The 14,934-nt window shown below is 42.0% G+C and overlaps 2 protein-coding genes and 2 pseudogenes across 2 annotated transcripts; 3 read left to right on the top strand and 1 right to left on the bottom strand.

The window, feature by feature from the left end:
- The first annotated feature begins 682 nt into the window (after positions 1-682).
- Positions 683-3,175, top strand: LOC115667101 (putative disease resistance protein RGA3). Its single transcript, XM_030588716.2, has one exon. It carries the CDS (start codon positions 683-685, stop codon positions 3,173-3,175), a length of 2,493 nt encoding a protein of 830 aa, XP_030444576.2.
- Positions 3,176-5,012: 1,837 nt separating this feature from the next.
- Positions 5,013-7,218, bottom strand: LOC130134952 (uncharacterized; annotated as a pseudogene).
- A 663-nt stretch (positions 7,219-7,881) lies between these two features.
- LOC130134902 (uncharacterized) lies at positions 7,882-8,856 on the top strand (annotated as a pseudogene).
- A 2,153-nt stretch (positions 8,857-11,009) lies between these two features.
- Positions 11,010-14,112, top strand: LOC130134901 (uncharacterized). Its single transcript, XM_056302811.1, has 9 exons — positions 11,010-11,220; positions 11,308-11,508; positions 11,730-11,892; positions 12,440-12,510; positions 12,733-12,781; positions 12,908-12,981; positions 13,067-13,152; positions 13,503-13,608; positions 13,841-14,112. The coding sequence occupies exons 1-9, from the start codon at positions 11,109-11,111 to the stop codon at positions 13,933-13,935; spliced, it is 957 nt and encodes a 318-aa protein (XP_056158786.1). The 5' UTR covers positions 11,010-11,108; the 3' UTR covers positions 13,936-14,112.
- The last annotated feature ends 822 nt before the right edge of the window (positions 14,113-14,934 follow it).

Raw genomic sequence — 14,934 nt, 5'->3', positions numbered from 1 at the left:
CAAAATCTTATGGAAATGAAATCATAAAGAAAAGAAAACGTCCGGCAACTCATAGCATCGAATAAAGCTATAGGTCATTGCAATCAGCTAATATATAACTAGAGCAGGGAAGAACAAGGAAGGCATAGCCCGTACGATCCCTTCCACAAAAAGCACTGGGATCACCAACCAGGACTCTCGCTAATTAGAGAAGCCTCTGCAATTTTCAAAGAAGAGGAAAACAGCACATACTTCTAAACCAATCATTCTCATTCCTGTAGAAGGGCGAAAGAGTGGGCATCTGATACAGGGATCACGCAATGAAAAGGAGCTTATTCTTCTCTGTGCACATATTTGTCTTACAAGAAACAGAGTAACAAAGAAAGGAATGTTGTAAAGATTAAAGGGAAAGGTAGCAGAATTCGGGCCACTTTTGCTTTATCTTTCATCAGACGAAGGTATTCCAAATCTAATTGGAACAGCATCGAATTGCTTGCAGATTTCCACCAAGAATTGAGTGAACTATGCAACAGTTTGGAATAACGTTGTGCATACACCATCGCACCGTGTGTATTCCTACGTCTCTGCCTATAAAACCTGGCAAAATCATGCTTCTTTTTGCTATCCTTCACCTGATAACTAGTTTAGTTCCTGCATCGGTTACGCCAAAGCTCCTCAAAAACCAATAACGCCAATCACAACCATGGCTGAGGCCGTCTCGAGCATCATCGGATCTATTGTGCAGAAACTAGCTTCATCGGCTGTTGAAGAAATTCAACTGGTATGGGGCGTCAAGCATGACCGAGAGAAGCTCAAGAGCACGCTAGAGATGATCCAGAAGGTGCTCGCCGATGCTGAGCAGAAGCAAACAAAAGAGGAAGCTGTGGGGCTTTGGTTGTCAAAGCTTAAAGACTTCTGCTATGATGCCGAGGACACGCTAGACGAATTCGAAGGCAGAGCTTTGTTGAGGCGGGCGAGGTCGACCGAGCACTTGACCCTCAAAAGGAAGGTACGCTACTTGTCCTCGTGGCTATCCAACTTCATTTTCCAGTTGAAGATTGGACATAAGATGAAAGAACTGAGAATGAGACTTGATGAGATCGATAAAGAGAAAACTAAGTTCAACCTGTCGAGTGATGTTCATGAAAAGACTATAGTTCCGCAAAGGGAAACTTATTCTTTTGTACCCGCTTCAAAAGTGATTGGAAGGAAGGAAGAAAAGAAAAAAATAATAGAGCTGTTGATAAGATCAGATGATGGTGGAGCTGGTACAATAGCAGTTGTTCCGATTATTGGAATGGGAGGTGCTGGAAAGACGACTCTTGCTAAATTGGTTTACAATGATGACGGGATAAAAAACCATTTTGATTGCCTAGTTTGGTTATCCATGCCAGTAAAATTCCAGATTACGAAAATAATAACGGACATCATCGAGTCTCTTGGTCACAAAGAAAAATATGATAAACTTGACATGCTGCAAAGCCGCCTAAGAAGCATGGTGGAGAACAAAAGGTGTTTGTTTGTAATGGATGATGTGTGGGAAGTGACGCGGGAGGCTTGGGCGGAACTAACAGAGTTGTTAGAAGGCGTTTCCGAAGGGAGTAAAGTCATCGTGACTTCGCGGAATGAATCGATCGCCTCAATCATGGGCACTGTCCCCACTCTTAATTTGGCCGAGCTTTCGCAGGAGGATTGTTTGACTTTGTTCGTGAAGTACGCGTTCAATCCAGGGCAAGAGAAGAATCACCCGGACCTTATGGGAATCGGTAAGGAAATTGTGAGCAAGTGTGGGGGAAATCCTATGGCGGTGAAGGCTTTGGGAAGCTTGTTGTATTCAAAAAACGATCCGAGCGATTGGGAATATGTAAGAGATAGTGAGATGTGGAAATCACAAACTGATATTTTACCTTCACTAAGAATAAGTTATGATCTAATGCCGTCTTACTTGAAACGATGTTTCGCTTATTGCTCGATATTCCCGAAGAATCACGAGTTCGAGAACTTTGATCTGATCCAACTGTGGATCTCCAGTGGGTTTATCCAGTCCAGCGGAAATAGTCAGGAGCCGGAAGAGATTGGACGGCGGTACTTGGAGGAGCTGCGGTCAAGATCCTTCTTCGATGTTGTCGAGGACGAATATCCGCTCCTGTTGTTCAGAATGCATGACCTCATTTACGAACTCGCCATTTCGGTGGCACAAACCGAATCGTCCAACATGAAAGGGTGGGCGCAGGATATCTCCTCGATGACTCGGCATATATCATTTCCCAACCCATCTAGTGTACCAAAAGACGAACTAAGCCGCTGCTTGAGCAAACTGAGCCGCGTTCGCACCATTATATGTGAGGGGTTGGGATCCTCTGACTCTGAGGAGTTCTTTCTGGAGACATGCATTTCGCGATTCAAGCACTTGCGAGTGCTATGGCTTGCTGGCTCTAGCTTTGACATACTACCTAGTTCCATTGGCGGTCTAAAGCATTTGAGGTTTCTCAGTTTAAACGGCAACCGCAATATCAAGAAACTCCCCAAATCGGTCTGCGAGCTTTGCAATCTGCAGTACTTAGGTCTTGGCTGGTGCGAGGAACTCGAGGAACTGCCTGCAAACATCAAGAATATGATCAGCCTCCGCGTTTTGTTCATAACCACCAGACAGCAGCGTTTCCCAGAGAGGGGAATAGGATGCTTGACCTCTCTGCGGTGGCTATTCATTGTAGAGTGCGAGAATTTGGAGGCCTTGTTCGATGATATCCAATTGCTCACGTTGCTCCATAAGTTGGTCATTGGAGCATGTCCGAAGTTGGCCTCCTTACCACAAGGAATCAAGAATCTCAAGGCATTGGAGGATCTCATGATTGGCAGCTGTGAGAGCTTGAAGCTGCCGGGAGGCGCAAGTAATGAACCACGCTCCATGTCGAGGCTTCAATCGTTCATAATTGAGGAATTACCGGAAATGGTTTCTTTGCCTGGGTGGCTCGAAGGTTCTGCAAGCACACTGCAGAGGATAAGAATTAAGGATTGTCCCAACCTGAGTGTATTGCCCGAGTGGCTGCAAAATTGTTCTTCTCTGAGAACACTGCAGATTGAAGGCTGTCCTGGATTGTCCTCTCTGCCAGATGGCGTTCGCCTCGTTCCCACACTGACAAAGCTGCGGATATCTGGTTGCGGGGAATTGAGCAGTTGTGGAGAAGAAAGATGATTAAAATTGATTCATCGGTATGAGCAAATTCCCCCCTTTTTTTTCGACACGTTTATGAATTATAAAATTTGATATGTTGAGATCATGTTTCTCATATTGTCTTTATTTACTTGCATGGTCAACTGCCACGCCATCTCTTGGAATCTGAAGAAAAAATCAGTTCCATGAGAGCTGCGGATAATTAAATAATTGCGGGGGAATTGAGCAGGAGCACAGATGTCGAAGAAGAAGATAATTGCGAATAAATGTCTAAATATCTAGATATTGTCTTGTAAAATAAATTCTTATAAGATGAGTGTAAAAATGGGTGGCTAACTGATTGACCACTCTATATATTCTTTAGAAATATTTAGAAAGATATCTTTTAAGAAATATCTGTGTGCTTATGTACGTGTGCATAAAGAGTTCTCTCGATCGATATTATAAAGAGCATATGTCTGTTTTCTCTAAGTGAGTTTGTTGTCTTTTTTGTCAATTGGTATCAAAACTTTCGTTGTGCGCTCTCTACGACCACAGCTAGCAGCGGTGGAGTTGGAGCAAGATCGCTCTTGTCTAAGACATTTATATCGGCGTAAGGAGGAGAATAAATTGATTCATCAATATAAGCAAACTCTCCCTCTTTTTTGACACGTTTACGAAGTAAATTTGGATCATTCATACAATTCAAATGATTGCTCATCTGGTGATTTTCAGTCATTTTTTCATTAACGATGTTCTTGTAAGTCGAATTCTTCCAGAAAGTATGCGATGCTATCGGCAAAGCAAAAGTGGCTACTTTGCATCTTGCAATTCCTTTTTGTTTTGTTTGGTCGAAACTTGCAATTCCATTTGAGTATCTATGTTGGGGGTTAATTTACGCCTCAACATAAATAACTTAAAAAAAAAAAAAGGAGAATAGCGGAAGCACCTCAATGTGTCACATTATTAGAAATTTAAAAGTTAGAATTTAAGGATAAAAAAAATTTCAAAGCGCCTTCCAATGCTTGGAGCCGCAACTAAAAATGAGGCTGCCTGGCCCATTGACATGTTTGTGATTATCTTTCATATTTTCTCGATTGACATATATGTAAATTGTAAAATCTTTTGAAAATTGGAATCTGCCAACGACACTCGACTGCTTAACGCCCATCGGGGGATTAAGGATAGGCATTATGGGATAATTGACTATGACTTATGACACATCAGCCCCGGTCGAGGACAACCGTTGTCGACCTCATGGCCGAATGAAAGCTACTCAAGTCCAACCGATGCTAATTGAGACTAATTGACTACCACTTGGGATTGAGTGGCAATGACCCAAGACTGTTCGCGATGACAATTTGCATTGAAATGATAGAGAAATATGGATTAGGACTAGTTGTCGAGGTGATTTAATCTATTTCACCCGTCAAAAAAGAGAATTTTAAATGACATGTTGACTCTAGGATACAAACATGTAGGGCAGTTTTGTTGAATTGACTCATTTTTAAAACTTTGTAAGAGTAGATTAACAATATATATGTACATATATATTTTGAATCAAAGAAAAAATTTAAAGGGCCACTTTGCAATTTTTCTTTGAAAAACGCAACTTGGACAATTTTCACATATGTATCTTTAAATTTCCCGCTTGAAGACTAAGAAATGTGTGATGCGATTTTCTTATACTCGATTAGGATAATTTTTGGAATAGTTTTCCACTGTCTGAAAATCATCATTTTTATGAGGAGGGTCGGAATTTACTCCAAAAACGTTTGAGCTCAAAAGTTCTACCATTCATCAACCTAGGTTATTTTTTTTTTATTGATTACCTAGAGTTAAGTTTGCAGAGAAAATGCGAATACTATGTTGCACTTGATTTTAGTGTCATGCCTCCAGGCAAACTGGTAAGCTTATGACATCCCTTTTGTCATGGGAAAACAACACTAACCAACAAAATTCACGTCAAAAGATGCGTTATCTATTTCTCTTGCTCCCATCCTCCCAATCGCGTCCCTGGATTGTAGTTAGTGAATAGGCGAAACTCATTCCCAAGCTTGCTGGAATGCTTAGGCCGGAATATGCATGGATGCAAACCAAAAAGTTCTACAGCTCTATCCTTTTGAACTTCTCCTGCAAGCATCTCAGAATTTGCCAGGCATTAGAAAGGGATATAAGGCATCCAGCATACTCCAAAAAGGGGGGGAAATAGAACTGCTGCAGTTCATAGCTATAACGTCACTGCAAATGGAAGACAATAAACCAAGAAGTTAGGTTAAAGGTTCCACAGGAGGACTAACAGTCCACACATACCTGTAAGTAAAAGAAAGTAAGCGTTTGACTGCGAGAGGAAAGATATGGTTTGAGCAACTTTCTCCAAGCACTCCCCACTCTGTGGTTCATAAAGAAAGGAATCAAAATGTATGCAGCCGATAATGGAAAGAGATACATAAGAGTGTCCACTAAAGGATCTTCCGGTTCCGGGACGAGATAAGACATGGTAAGCCTAGAATAGGGAGGCCTAAGCATTTATAGTTCGCGAGGCCACAAGAACTTACCAGATACGGAGGGTCTGCAACAATAACTTGGAAAGCATGCTTCATTTCAGTTGGCGACTCTTCTGGTTGGTTGTAGTCATAAAACATGAAGTCACTTCCGTATTGTTCAAAACATTTGTCGTACTCAGAACAGTTGCAGAGAGACCCTGGGATCAATTCTCTGATATGATACCACAAATATGTTACTTCAAACACCTTTCTCATAATGACACGCCAATGACATGCACACTTCGTAATCTGAGATATGAGCATTGATGAAAAGAGTAAACCCATTCCAAAAGTTGATAAACTACCATGTATCATCTCATTATGGCCGAATCTTCTCTTAGACTTCAGGGCTGGACTAAATCATACGTTCGACAGGCGCATCAAAATATATTACTTGTACTACAACAAATGGCATAATGCAACACCTATCGATTGTTCACGCATTTTACAAAACTATCTTCCCATTTGATACTTGACCGGACACCACGGACCCACCTACTACTTACATTATATAAAATAACCAAGTGAAAGCCAAAAGACCATAGAAAGTCAAAAGCTCAAAGCTCGAGTGTTCCGGCGTGGATAGGATTAACATACTAACGACCTTGAGGTTCTACTTCAGGAAAAGAGTTCAACAATAAGGGGACAAAGGCGATACGGCTTCCAAACAGCAATAGCTTCTGTAACTGACCATTCCCCCTTCATTTTCCTAGGGAGAGGATATATGTCAAAATGCCGAACAGGATAGTATACTCCAATCTGAAATTTGCTCCAGTAATATGGTCGCTTGAAAACAACTCATTTATTCCGAAGTCGAATCTTATTTAATTGATTTAGCATGGGGTCATCGAACTTTGACACGACCATCGCATTTGCGCGGGTGGTGTTGAGCCAATCGCTCTCTCGGCAAAGCCCAATTCCAATATGATCGCTCGAATGACATAAGGGTATGCACACTCCTGACAGTAAGCGCGGCGAAACATGACATAAGGAAAGGCATGGACCGGAACCCGAAAGGGCAGTAACAAGAACATCAAACAGAGGCTCACGCTGGCCCTTTGCAGTTACAAGGAGTAACAAGAATATTGGAAAAAAGCGTAAACCGGAAGCTCATTGTCAAGTAGAAACACAAAGCGCAGTTCAGATAATCACAGTCGATCAGTTCGTCAACCACGGAAAAGCCGATGGAACAGAAAAATGGCGCACCTTGAGATAAGCGTAAAGCGTGGGGCAAGCGATGCAAGCAACGCGAGAGGGAGAACCCGAACAGAGCATGAGGACTTCATTGGCGACGGTCTCGGCCTTCTCGCGGTAGTACCAGAACGGGCTCAGGCTCCAGTCCTCCATCACCAGGGCCACCTCCGACTGGTCCGCCGGCGACTGGTTCTGCTCGCGGAGGAATTCCTGGAGAGCCGTGACGGCTTGCGAGCTGAGCGTCGGCGCATCACCGCTGCCACCGACCTCGACGTTGATACACCGGCAACCATAGAAGGCGCACTCCTCTTCATTTTCTCTTTTTCTTAGTTCATTGTTATACATTTTTCCACATTCTTAAGTGAAAATTGGGTCAGCAATTTTTTGCTTTCTTCAAATTTTATTTTCATCGAAATACTTAAAACTTAAATATATTCATGTAAAAATACACATATCTCATTTTCTTTTTGAAGTTTACAATTGTTCTCAATAAAATCTTGATTTTGCTTTTTCTAAGCAAATCCAAAGGTGGAAGAGCAAACACCCCAAACGATTTCGTAATCTTGGTCTTCAACTCCCTTCTCTATAAAATAACAAACAACTTATGAACCTTAAATTGTCGGAATATTCGAGGACAGATTTTGATTCAGCTAATCTCAAAATGAGACGAAAGGTAAAATCACGAAAAAGGTTAACATATCGAACTTGTAGAAAGTGGGAAATGTGAGTTTGGGGTCACATAATAATCTAAAACCTCGATGACGGGGAATGCCTGTATTTCATGCTTCTGGCGTCATGCGATTGCTAATGCCTCCAGGTTCTAGGCGACCTTGAATTTCTCCTCATATCCACTATTCCTATGCTAGATTAGATAGTCTAAAACAAGCGATGCACAGCCTCGCAAAGCCTATTTGCCTTCATGAATCAGAGAAGGGGAAAAAGTTAAGAGTTTCTGACAGCATGGAACAAATTGAACATGGCCACGATTGACTTTTCATAAATGAACTCCCCTTCTGAACTAGTGGCAGCAGATGGTCAAGAAAAAGCAACAACAGCAAGCCACGACACCTGGCAATGACTATGATTCTACCTGCGAGGTGGATCACTTCGAAGATACGAGCTGGGTGATTGTGAAAAAGCAGAGGATCACTATATTGGTGCCGCCTTTACCTGTTGCGGAAAAATCTGCAGTATCAAAGCCTTCCTCGAGCCAGGTGCAAGAGATACCTAGGGAACATGTGCCAGACAAATCACCACTTCCAGCTGAAGGGAGTCCTGTAATGCCGTCCGTCAGTGAATACGAGAAGGCGACATCGTTGCCACTCGAGATTGACACATTTGTGGGAAAAGTTTGTTCTCCACATCCGTCAGTCAAGCCTAGAATCTCAGGGATGGATTCCAGAACACAGTCCAAGAACCCCTGCCAACGTTTCTGTTCAGAAGTTACATGAAGTGCTGAAAACATCAAATTCCTCAAAAAGTATCAAACAGGAGAGAATGTTAAATAGCCCTTGTTACTTCTCCAGCGGGGTGACGTTCCTTCATCAACAGCTCAAAGCGCGAAATCTCGAGAAGAAACTTCAGAAGGCCGGTGGACTGAGCAGCTGGCTGATGTCACTGGGGCTGGGGCAGTTTGTGAGGATCTTCCGGTGTAGGCGCATCAATGAGTTTCAGCTGGCTAACATGACGATGAAGAAGCTCAAAGATATGGGTGCTGCTGCCATGGGGCCTCGAAGGAAATTAATGCACGCTATCGACTGCGTTTGCGATCCTTATCATCGAAGACTCGAAGTGCCTCCTAGGATCTGCTGAGTGCTTAAGCTATTCGAAAAGATACATGATCCAGAAACTGGAGCCAACGCCAAACTTCTTGCGAATTAGAAGCATGTGGACACGAGGACAAGAAAAACATCCGGGGGCTTTTGATGGTGTCACGGCCCGTGAACTTAGGCTGCTGATATATTTGCCCTCGCTCTTGTACTAAGTCATTTTCTTTCCCTTTTCTAGGCCTAATCGAGCACAATCGACCAATGCCGCTGGTCCTACCCAAGTGAAAAGAGATTTCTGTGCGGTGATGAATAATTGCAGGGGCAGTAGAATTACGGCTTGGATCGTGTTTCTCCTCGCTGCTTGAAGTTAAGGCATCCTCGGGTTAGAGATGAGAGTAGAGTGCACGAGTGACTGGGGTCATTGATCTGACAATGACAATTCAAGTCTCAAGGCTCTAGTTTGTTGAAGATAGAGAGGTTCTGGTTCTTGGGAAATAATTAGCTCGAAATGGCCCAATTTCCTGGAAAATTACGAACTTTACATGGGGTTATGATTTTGGCCTTCATTAAGTTTCCGTCAAATGATACCTTTAAAGGTTTGCTCCGTGTCACTTGTTGACGTGGATTTAAGAAGACATACGAATGCGCCATTTTGATCTAAAAATAGCTTTCTTTACTAGGAGGGTTACATATAGAAAGAAAATAAGATGTTTAGCCTTCCTTCATAATTTTATGAAGGTAATTTTCGAAAGGAACAAAAAGTGAATTAATTAATTGTTTTAAATTAATACATAGACTAATTTCTTTTGGAAGCGATAAAAAGTGAGTTAATTAACTGTTCAAATTAATATATAGACTAATTTCTTGTGCCCGATTATTTTTCTGGAGAAATAAGATATTTAATATTATTTTTCTTTTTTTAACCACTTGAAGGAGTGCTATATAGAAAGCCAGAGGTTTTGCTATTGTTTCAACATTTAAACTTAAATATTTTCAAAATTTACAAAGAAAATAAGAGAGATTATCGGTAGGGTAATGCATAGAAAGAAAGTGAAGTTTTGCTTACAAGAAAATATTTAGTGGTATTAAAACGTCACGTCAGCTACAAACATAGCGCGCATTTATCCAGTTGGGCCAACTCATAGCCTGACACGTGATATGAGAAAGTTAAAATTGGATATCACAAATGTATAGCGTCTTTATTAAAAAATTTGAAATGGCTGCCTAGCTCTTGTGTGTCCTCCTTCAACCCACTTTTTCCTTTTTGACAAAAGAGAACAACCAAAAATTGCTCCTCGCTTGAACGCTCCTTCCCTCAACTCCACCTTCATTCTCTAGCTCTTGCCTCTCCATTCCTCTCCTCAACGCCTCCCCCTTCTCAAGACTCGACCTGACCTTCCCAAGACCCTCGGGTCTCGCTTTTCACCACTGAAGGACTCATCGCCCAATTGGAGCAACCGCCCTCCTATGGAGAAGATCCTCTTCGACGGCTGCGACTACAAGCATTGGTTCATTGTCATGGAGTTCCCCATCGACCGCAAACCCTTCGACGAAAAATGATCAACGCTCTCGCCAAAACCCTAGCCTCCGTTGTCACAAAGTACAGAGTAGAAGAACAACTGGTTCACGCATGGGTATTGGTCTCTCGCTCTTTGAAATCATGGTACTAAAGTTCTCAACATAATTTTTTTCTAGTAGCTTCATTCCCTTTGTTCTGGTGGAATTGATTTATGCAATTTGTGATTGTGCTTTTCAGATTTATTATATTGCTGAGCTTGGTTGAGATCTTCACGATTATACTAGATATGATTTGTGTCCGGTGAATTTCCTTACATAACCTCAATTTTTGCCTCCAGAAACTTCCTCCGAGACCTTTGCTTGAGAGATTTGCAAAAGAATCGTTCAAGTCCCAAAAATAATTTGCAAATCGATCTTACCCTACGTAGAATGCTCATAGCAAAGAGACCCAAAAGCTGCACTAACTAAAGATAGTTAACTACTACACTTTCAATCACCTACCCTATTCAGTTGCGTCTCTCAAAGTGAGTGGCATGACTAGATAGATGCGCACCACGTCTGCAACTGACGTGGTGGAATTTTAATACTTCTGAATATTTTTTTTCGTTATTTAATGAGTGAATATTATATATATTAGAGTGTATTCTTAGAAAACAAAAGTGAGATAATTAGAGGATCGTGTAAAGAATAAAAATGAGTTGTTATGTATAATGGAATTTGGGGCAAAATTTGCTCTAGCGATTTGATCCACGTGGACAAGATCCCCACCGTCGAGTATGCCCCCTGATCCCCCCTCATCGTAGACCGTGCAATTGCATTTCGAAAATCAGGCGTTCGTTTCCCGCTCCGTCGTCTTCAACGGAAGCTCTCCCTCAGAATCGCAGGAGCGAGGGAGCGAGCTTTGCTTTCGCGTTTCGCAATCGGCAAAAAGCTCCGAACGGAACGAACATGGAGGAGGCGATAGCGACGCTCGGCAGAAGCCTCGGCCATTTCTGCAACCACCTCCAGAGCAGCGTCGACGCCCTCAACCAATCCATCGATCGCCGTCCCATCCCTCTCGGTGCGGGGGATGAATTCTAACTTCGGGTCGTGCGTTTTCCTTTCCTTCTCGGTCGATCGATTTATCTTTTGGTGTTTCGGATCGCAGATTCGGCTTCTTCGACCTTCGTTCAGTGCCTGAACCGGCGCGTGTCGACGGCGAGCGGGGATCTCGAATTGCTCGACTCCATGTCGTTCGGGACCGTGTCGTTTGAGGAGCTGTTGGGTCACTGCAACGAGGTCTTCAAGAAGAACCAGAGCGACCTCGCTCAGCTCGAAGAACGCCTTACGAGCTTCGGCTACGTCCCCGGTACTTTCAGCTCGTCCTTTTTTCCGCCTGCGTGTTTGATTGATAATGATTGTGTAACAGAAGTTTACCTGGTGTTGAAGTGTATATCAATATGCTGGATCGTTAGGACAAGAATGCTGGGCCGACAATGAAAGGATAATGAAATTAAGTAGGAGTTGAAAGGAATGAAATCATGCAAGTCAGTTATCTGCAGACCTTAATGTCCTGGTTTTGTTTTGTAGATGTTGACGATGTTGAAGAAGGTATGGTCGATGATTTGTCGAGCCCTCTCGAACTTGATCCTAATTTTCCACTAGCAAATGATGGATTTGACCTGCCATCTTCATGTTCGGGGCGACTTACTGCAGCGGCTTCTATGACGAAGTGTTTTGAAGAAGATTCTCTGTATCCTTGTCGGATTTTGATATATCAACTTTCTTTGATCAAAGTCTGAAATATTTGGCAAATTGTAGAATTCTAAGCTGAAGAGGTTAGGAGGGATAGATCAATTGGCTAGAGACTCCATACCTGGCCAGAGCTTCTATCCCTTAGGAACAATCACTAGATGGTTTGCTTGCTTTGAGTACAGGCCCTTTTCATGAGTCTACCCTGAGTAGGGCAAGAGCAACCTCAGTGGACTGACTCGAAATCCATGAATCCATCTCCTGTCAGCTCTAGTAGTTGTGTTTGATGCTGGTGCCAGCAAAATAATCTTGAACAGCATTTCCTCTGTTGTGACTTAGATTTTACGTACTGTCGACTCCTGCCACTGAGCCATTGCATTTGATGGTATAGGTGCTGCCTTTTTATATCCAAGTTGTAAATAGTGATGCAATATATCAGCTTCGCAATATGCAAATTTTCATCCTAATTGACTAAAAAGTGAAAACATGGTCAATTATGGTATACTAGTGCTAGCTTTTGTCTATTTGTCCTTCCTGAAGTTCTCTAGATTTGATGACTCCATCAGCTTGAAAAGACTTGGTATATCTGATGTAGCTCTGGCCACATTAGCTTCAGAAGGTGAGGGAACTTTAAGGATGTGTTAGACATGCTTTGTGCCTTAAGTCCTTTTGAATATCATTTGGTACAAGCTTGCTCCTTTTATATCTCTTCATTGTCATTCGGAACATCAAGTTTGTCCTTGTTGAGATGATTAGAGAGATAATTTGCTGGGAGGCAGTTGAATTCCTTATTACTCAAGCAGTTTTATCTAACAATTTTTCCCTTCTATATCATTTTCAGCTAATGGTAAGACTGTTGAGCCAAATCTATGTTCGAGACAACCACAAAAGTATGATGGTCCATGCTTGAGTTTTTCCTTCTTTCTCGGTCTACTTTTTTCCTTCTCCATTTTTGCTTTTTCTTCATTAAGGCATGAACCTCCTCTGCTATTAATCTTCCTTCTCATCCCAATTAGAAATCAAGAGGAGAAGATCCATGACCTGGAGGGGCAATATCAACCTGCTACAGTGAACTTGGGGGCAATTGAAGGTACTAATACAAAATATTTGCATGGGTCATCGGCTAACCTACTCCCAGACTTTATACTTACGAGATTTGATACACTTGAAACCAGTTGAAGGTCCAAAATCTGTAGTTAAGGCATCAAAAGATGAGTACGAAAGTCTTCCTTCCTACATGAAAAGTCTTGCATCATGGGAGGTATGAAACTCTAACTTTAGCTTTGTATTTGTCTCAGACTTTCAGTAGATGCACTGCAGGCAATAACTTTTAATTTGTATTAAGCTGCTGCTGGCATAAGACCATTGGGGTTAGCAGTGCTTGCTTGTTTGAATTAATCCTACCAGTACAGCCTCCCAGAGAAGTTTGGAAATGAAGTAGGTTAGATGGTTTAACTAGCATTAGCACATTGGCAAGCTAGTAAATGTTACTCTTGACGTGTAAAATCGTCTTCCCACTGCAAGGTTCTGTTTCCTTTGGTGCTGTAATTTGCTGACAAGAGATCTGGTGTTAGTCCCAAGCCATTTGCATTAGTGCATTTTACTCTGCAGGATTTGCTTATAGCTATTGAGAAGATAAACTCGTACCTGTGCAAGAAAGAGAACCGTTCGGAAAACAAGAGCTTCTTTCAAGACGAAATATCATCATTGACATTGGGTGCGTATATAACGTCAATAGTGATATGAATTTCTGAGTGACCATGAAAGCATTTGCTGCAAACTGACGTGTGCTTGCCTCAACAAGCCTGTTGTCCGTAACTTGATGCCCTCTGAAAACTTTATTATACCAAAATATGGATAGCCATCCTCGTAGTCTTTTTCCTCATCGAGTCTTATAGTGGTATTTTCCCTAATCACATAAGATAATTCATTGTTACTGCTTATCGCAGGGCCCAAGGCAAGATCCTATCTGCTGCTGCTTGCTCGCATGAAGCACCTGGTTGTTGAGACAGTTGATGGATTGATCTTGTACAGAGTTTTATAGAAGGAAGTACCTTTGCAGAAATGTACTTGCTGAAATTACAGTGCTCAGTTTGTATCGGCCTTTCAGACACGCACTGTTCTGCATAAGGCTTGACATAAACATTTTTCTAAGCACCAGTTTTGTAGAGAAATCATCTTATGTTAAATGATTACTTAATTGCAGAACCCTGCAATTTTCATCTCAACTGCTATGATCAATTAATCTGAAAATTGCTTAATTGCTATGTGATTCGACTCTCAACAGTTACCAAAGAGTCATCTCCCTATTTGCCTTGTTTGTTGTGGTGAAGCGAAAGAGAGAAGAAAGTATCAAAGAGAAAATGCAGGGGAACATATGTTTAGATCAATCACTGATTGACCGATTTGCAGTCATTGGCAGCCAACTAGCGGTTACACTCGTGCCCCGCCTTTAGATGTTGAGGCATCCATATGGTTGCCATGTATATTATCTGCTGCATTTTCAAGTTCTCCCGGTAATTGTAGTGTGGTCATGGTCTTCTTATGTTAGACAACAGTTGCTTTGTTAAGCACATTCTCGAATTCGGCCAGCAATCACGGTATTTTGTAGGCAGTAACAAAGATGCAATCTGGACTGGTAAAAGTACACTTTTGTGGGCATCCCACCCTTGACAAGAATCAAGCTGGAAGAGGCAAAAGAATGAATGAGAAGCAATCGTATCTTCTTCGTTTTATTTGTTTGAGCAATTCTTTGTTGCCCTTTGACATATTAGTGAAGGATCAAGAAGACCTTGCAAGCAAAGAGTACAAGACTCAACCTGCTGAACACCGAAAATACATTCAGTTTCGTACCATTGACAGCAAGACCTAACCTGTGCAGGTACACGGATTAAGCTTATTATAGAAATGTTTCTTGCTTTCGTTATCTTTCTCAGAGATCTCTGTGACTCCCATCAAGCATAGTTCTTTTCCACCCCATCCAAGTTCCAAGTTTCAATCTCTTGGCTACTTCCTGCGTGCGCACTTGCTATGATACTCCGTG

The sequence above is a fragment of the Syzygium oleosum genome, unplaced genomic scaffold (assembly GCF_021117445.2).
Source record: "Syzygium oleosum isolate NSW1041296 unplaced genomic scaffold, Sole_v2.1 Sole_v2.25, whole genome shotgun sequence".
Classification (NCBI taxonomy): Eukaryota; Viridiplantae; Streptophyta; class Magnoliopsida; order Myrtales; family Myrtaceae; genus Syzygium; species Syzygium oleosum.
This window is presented reverse-complemented; position numbering and strand designations above follow the sequence as displayed.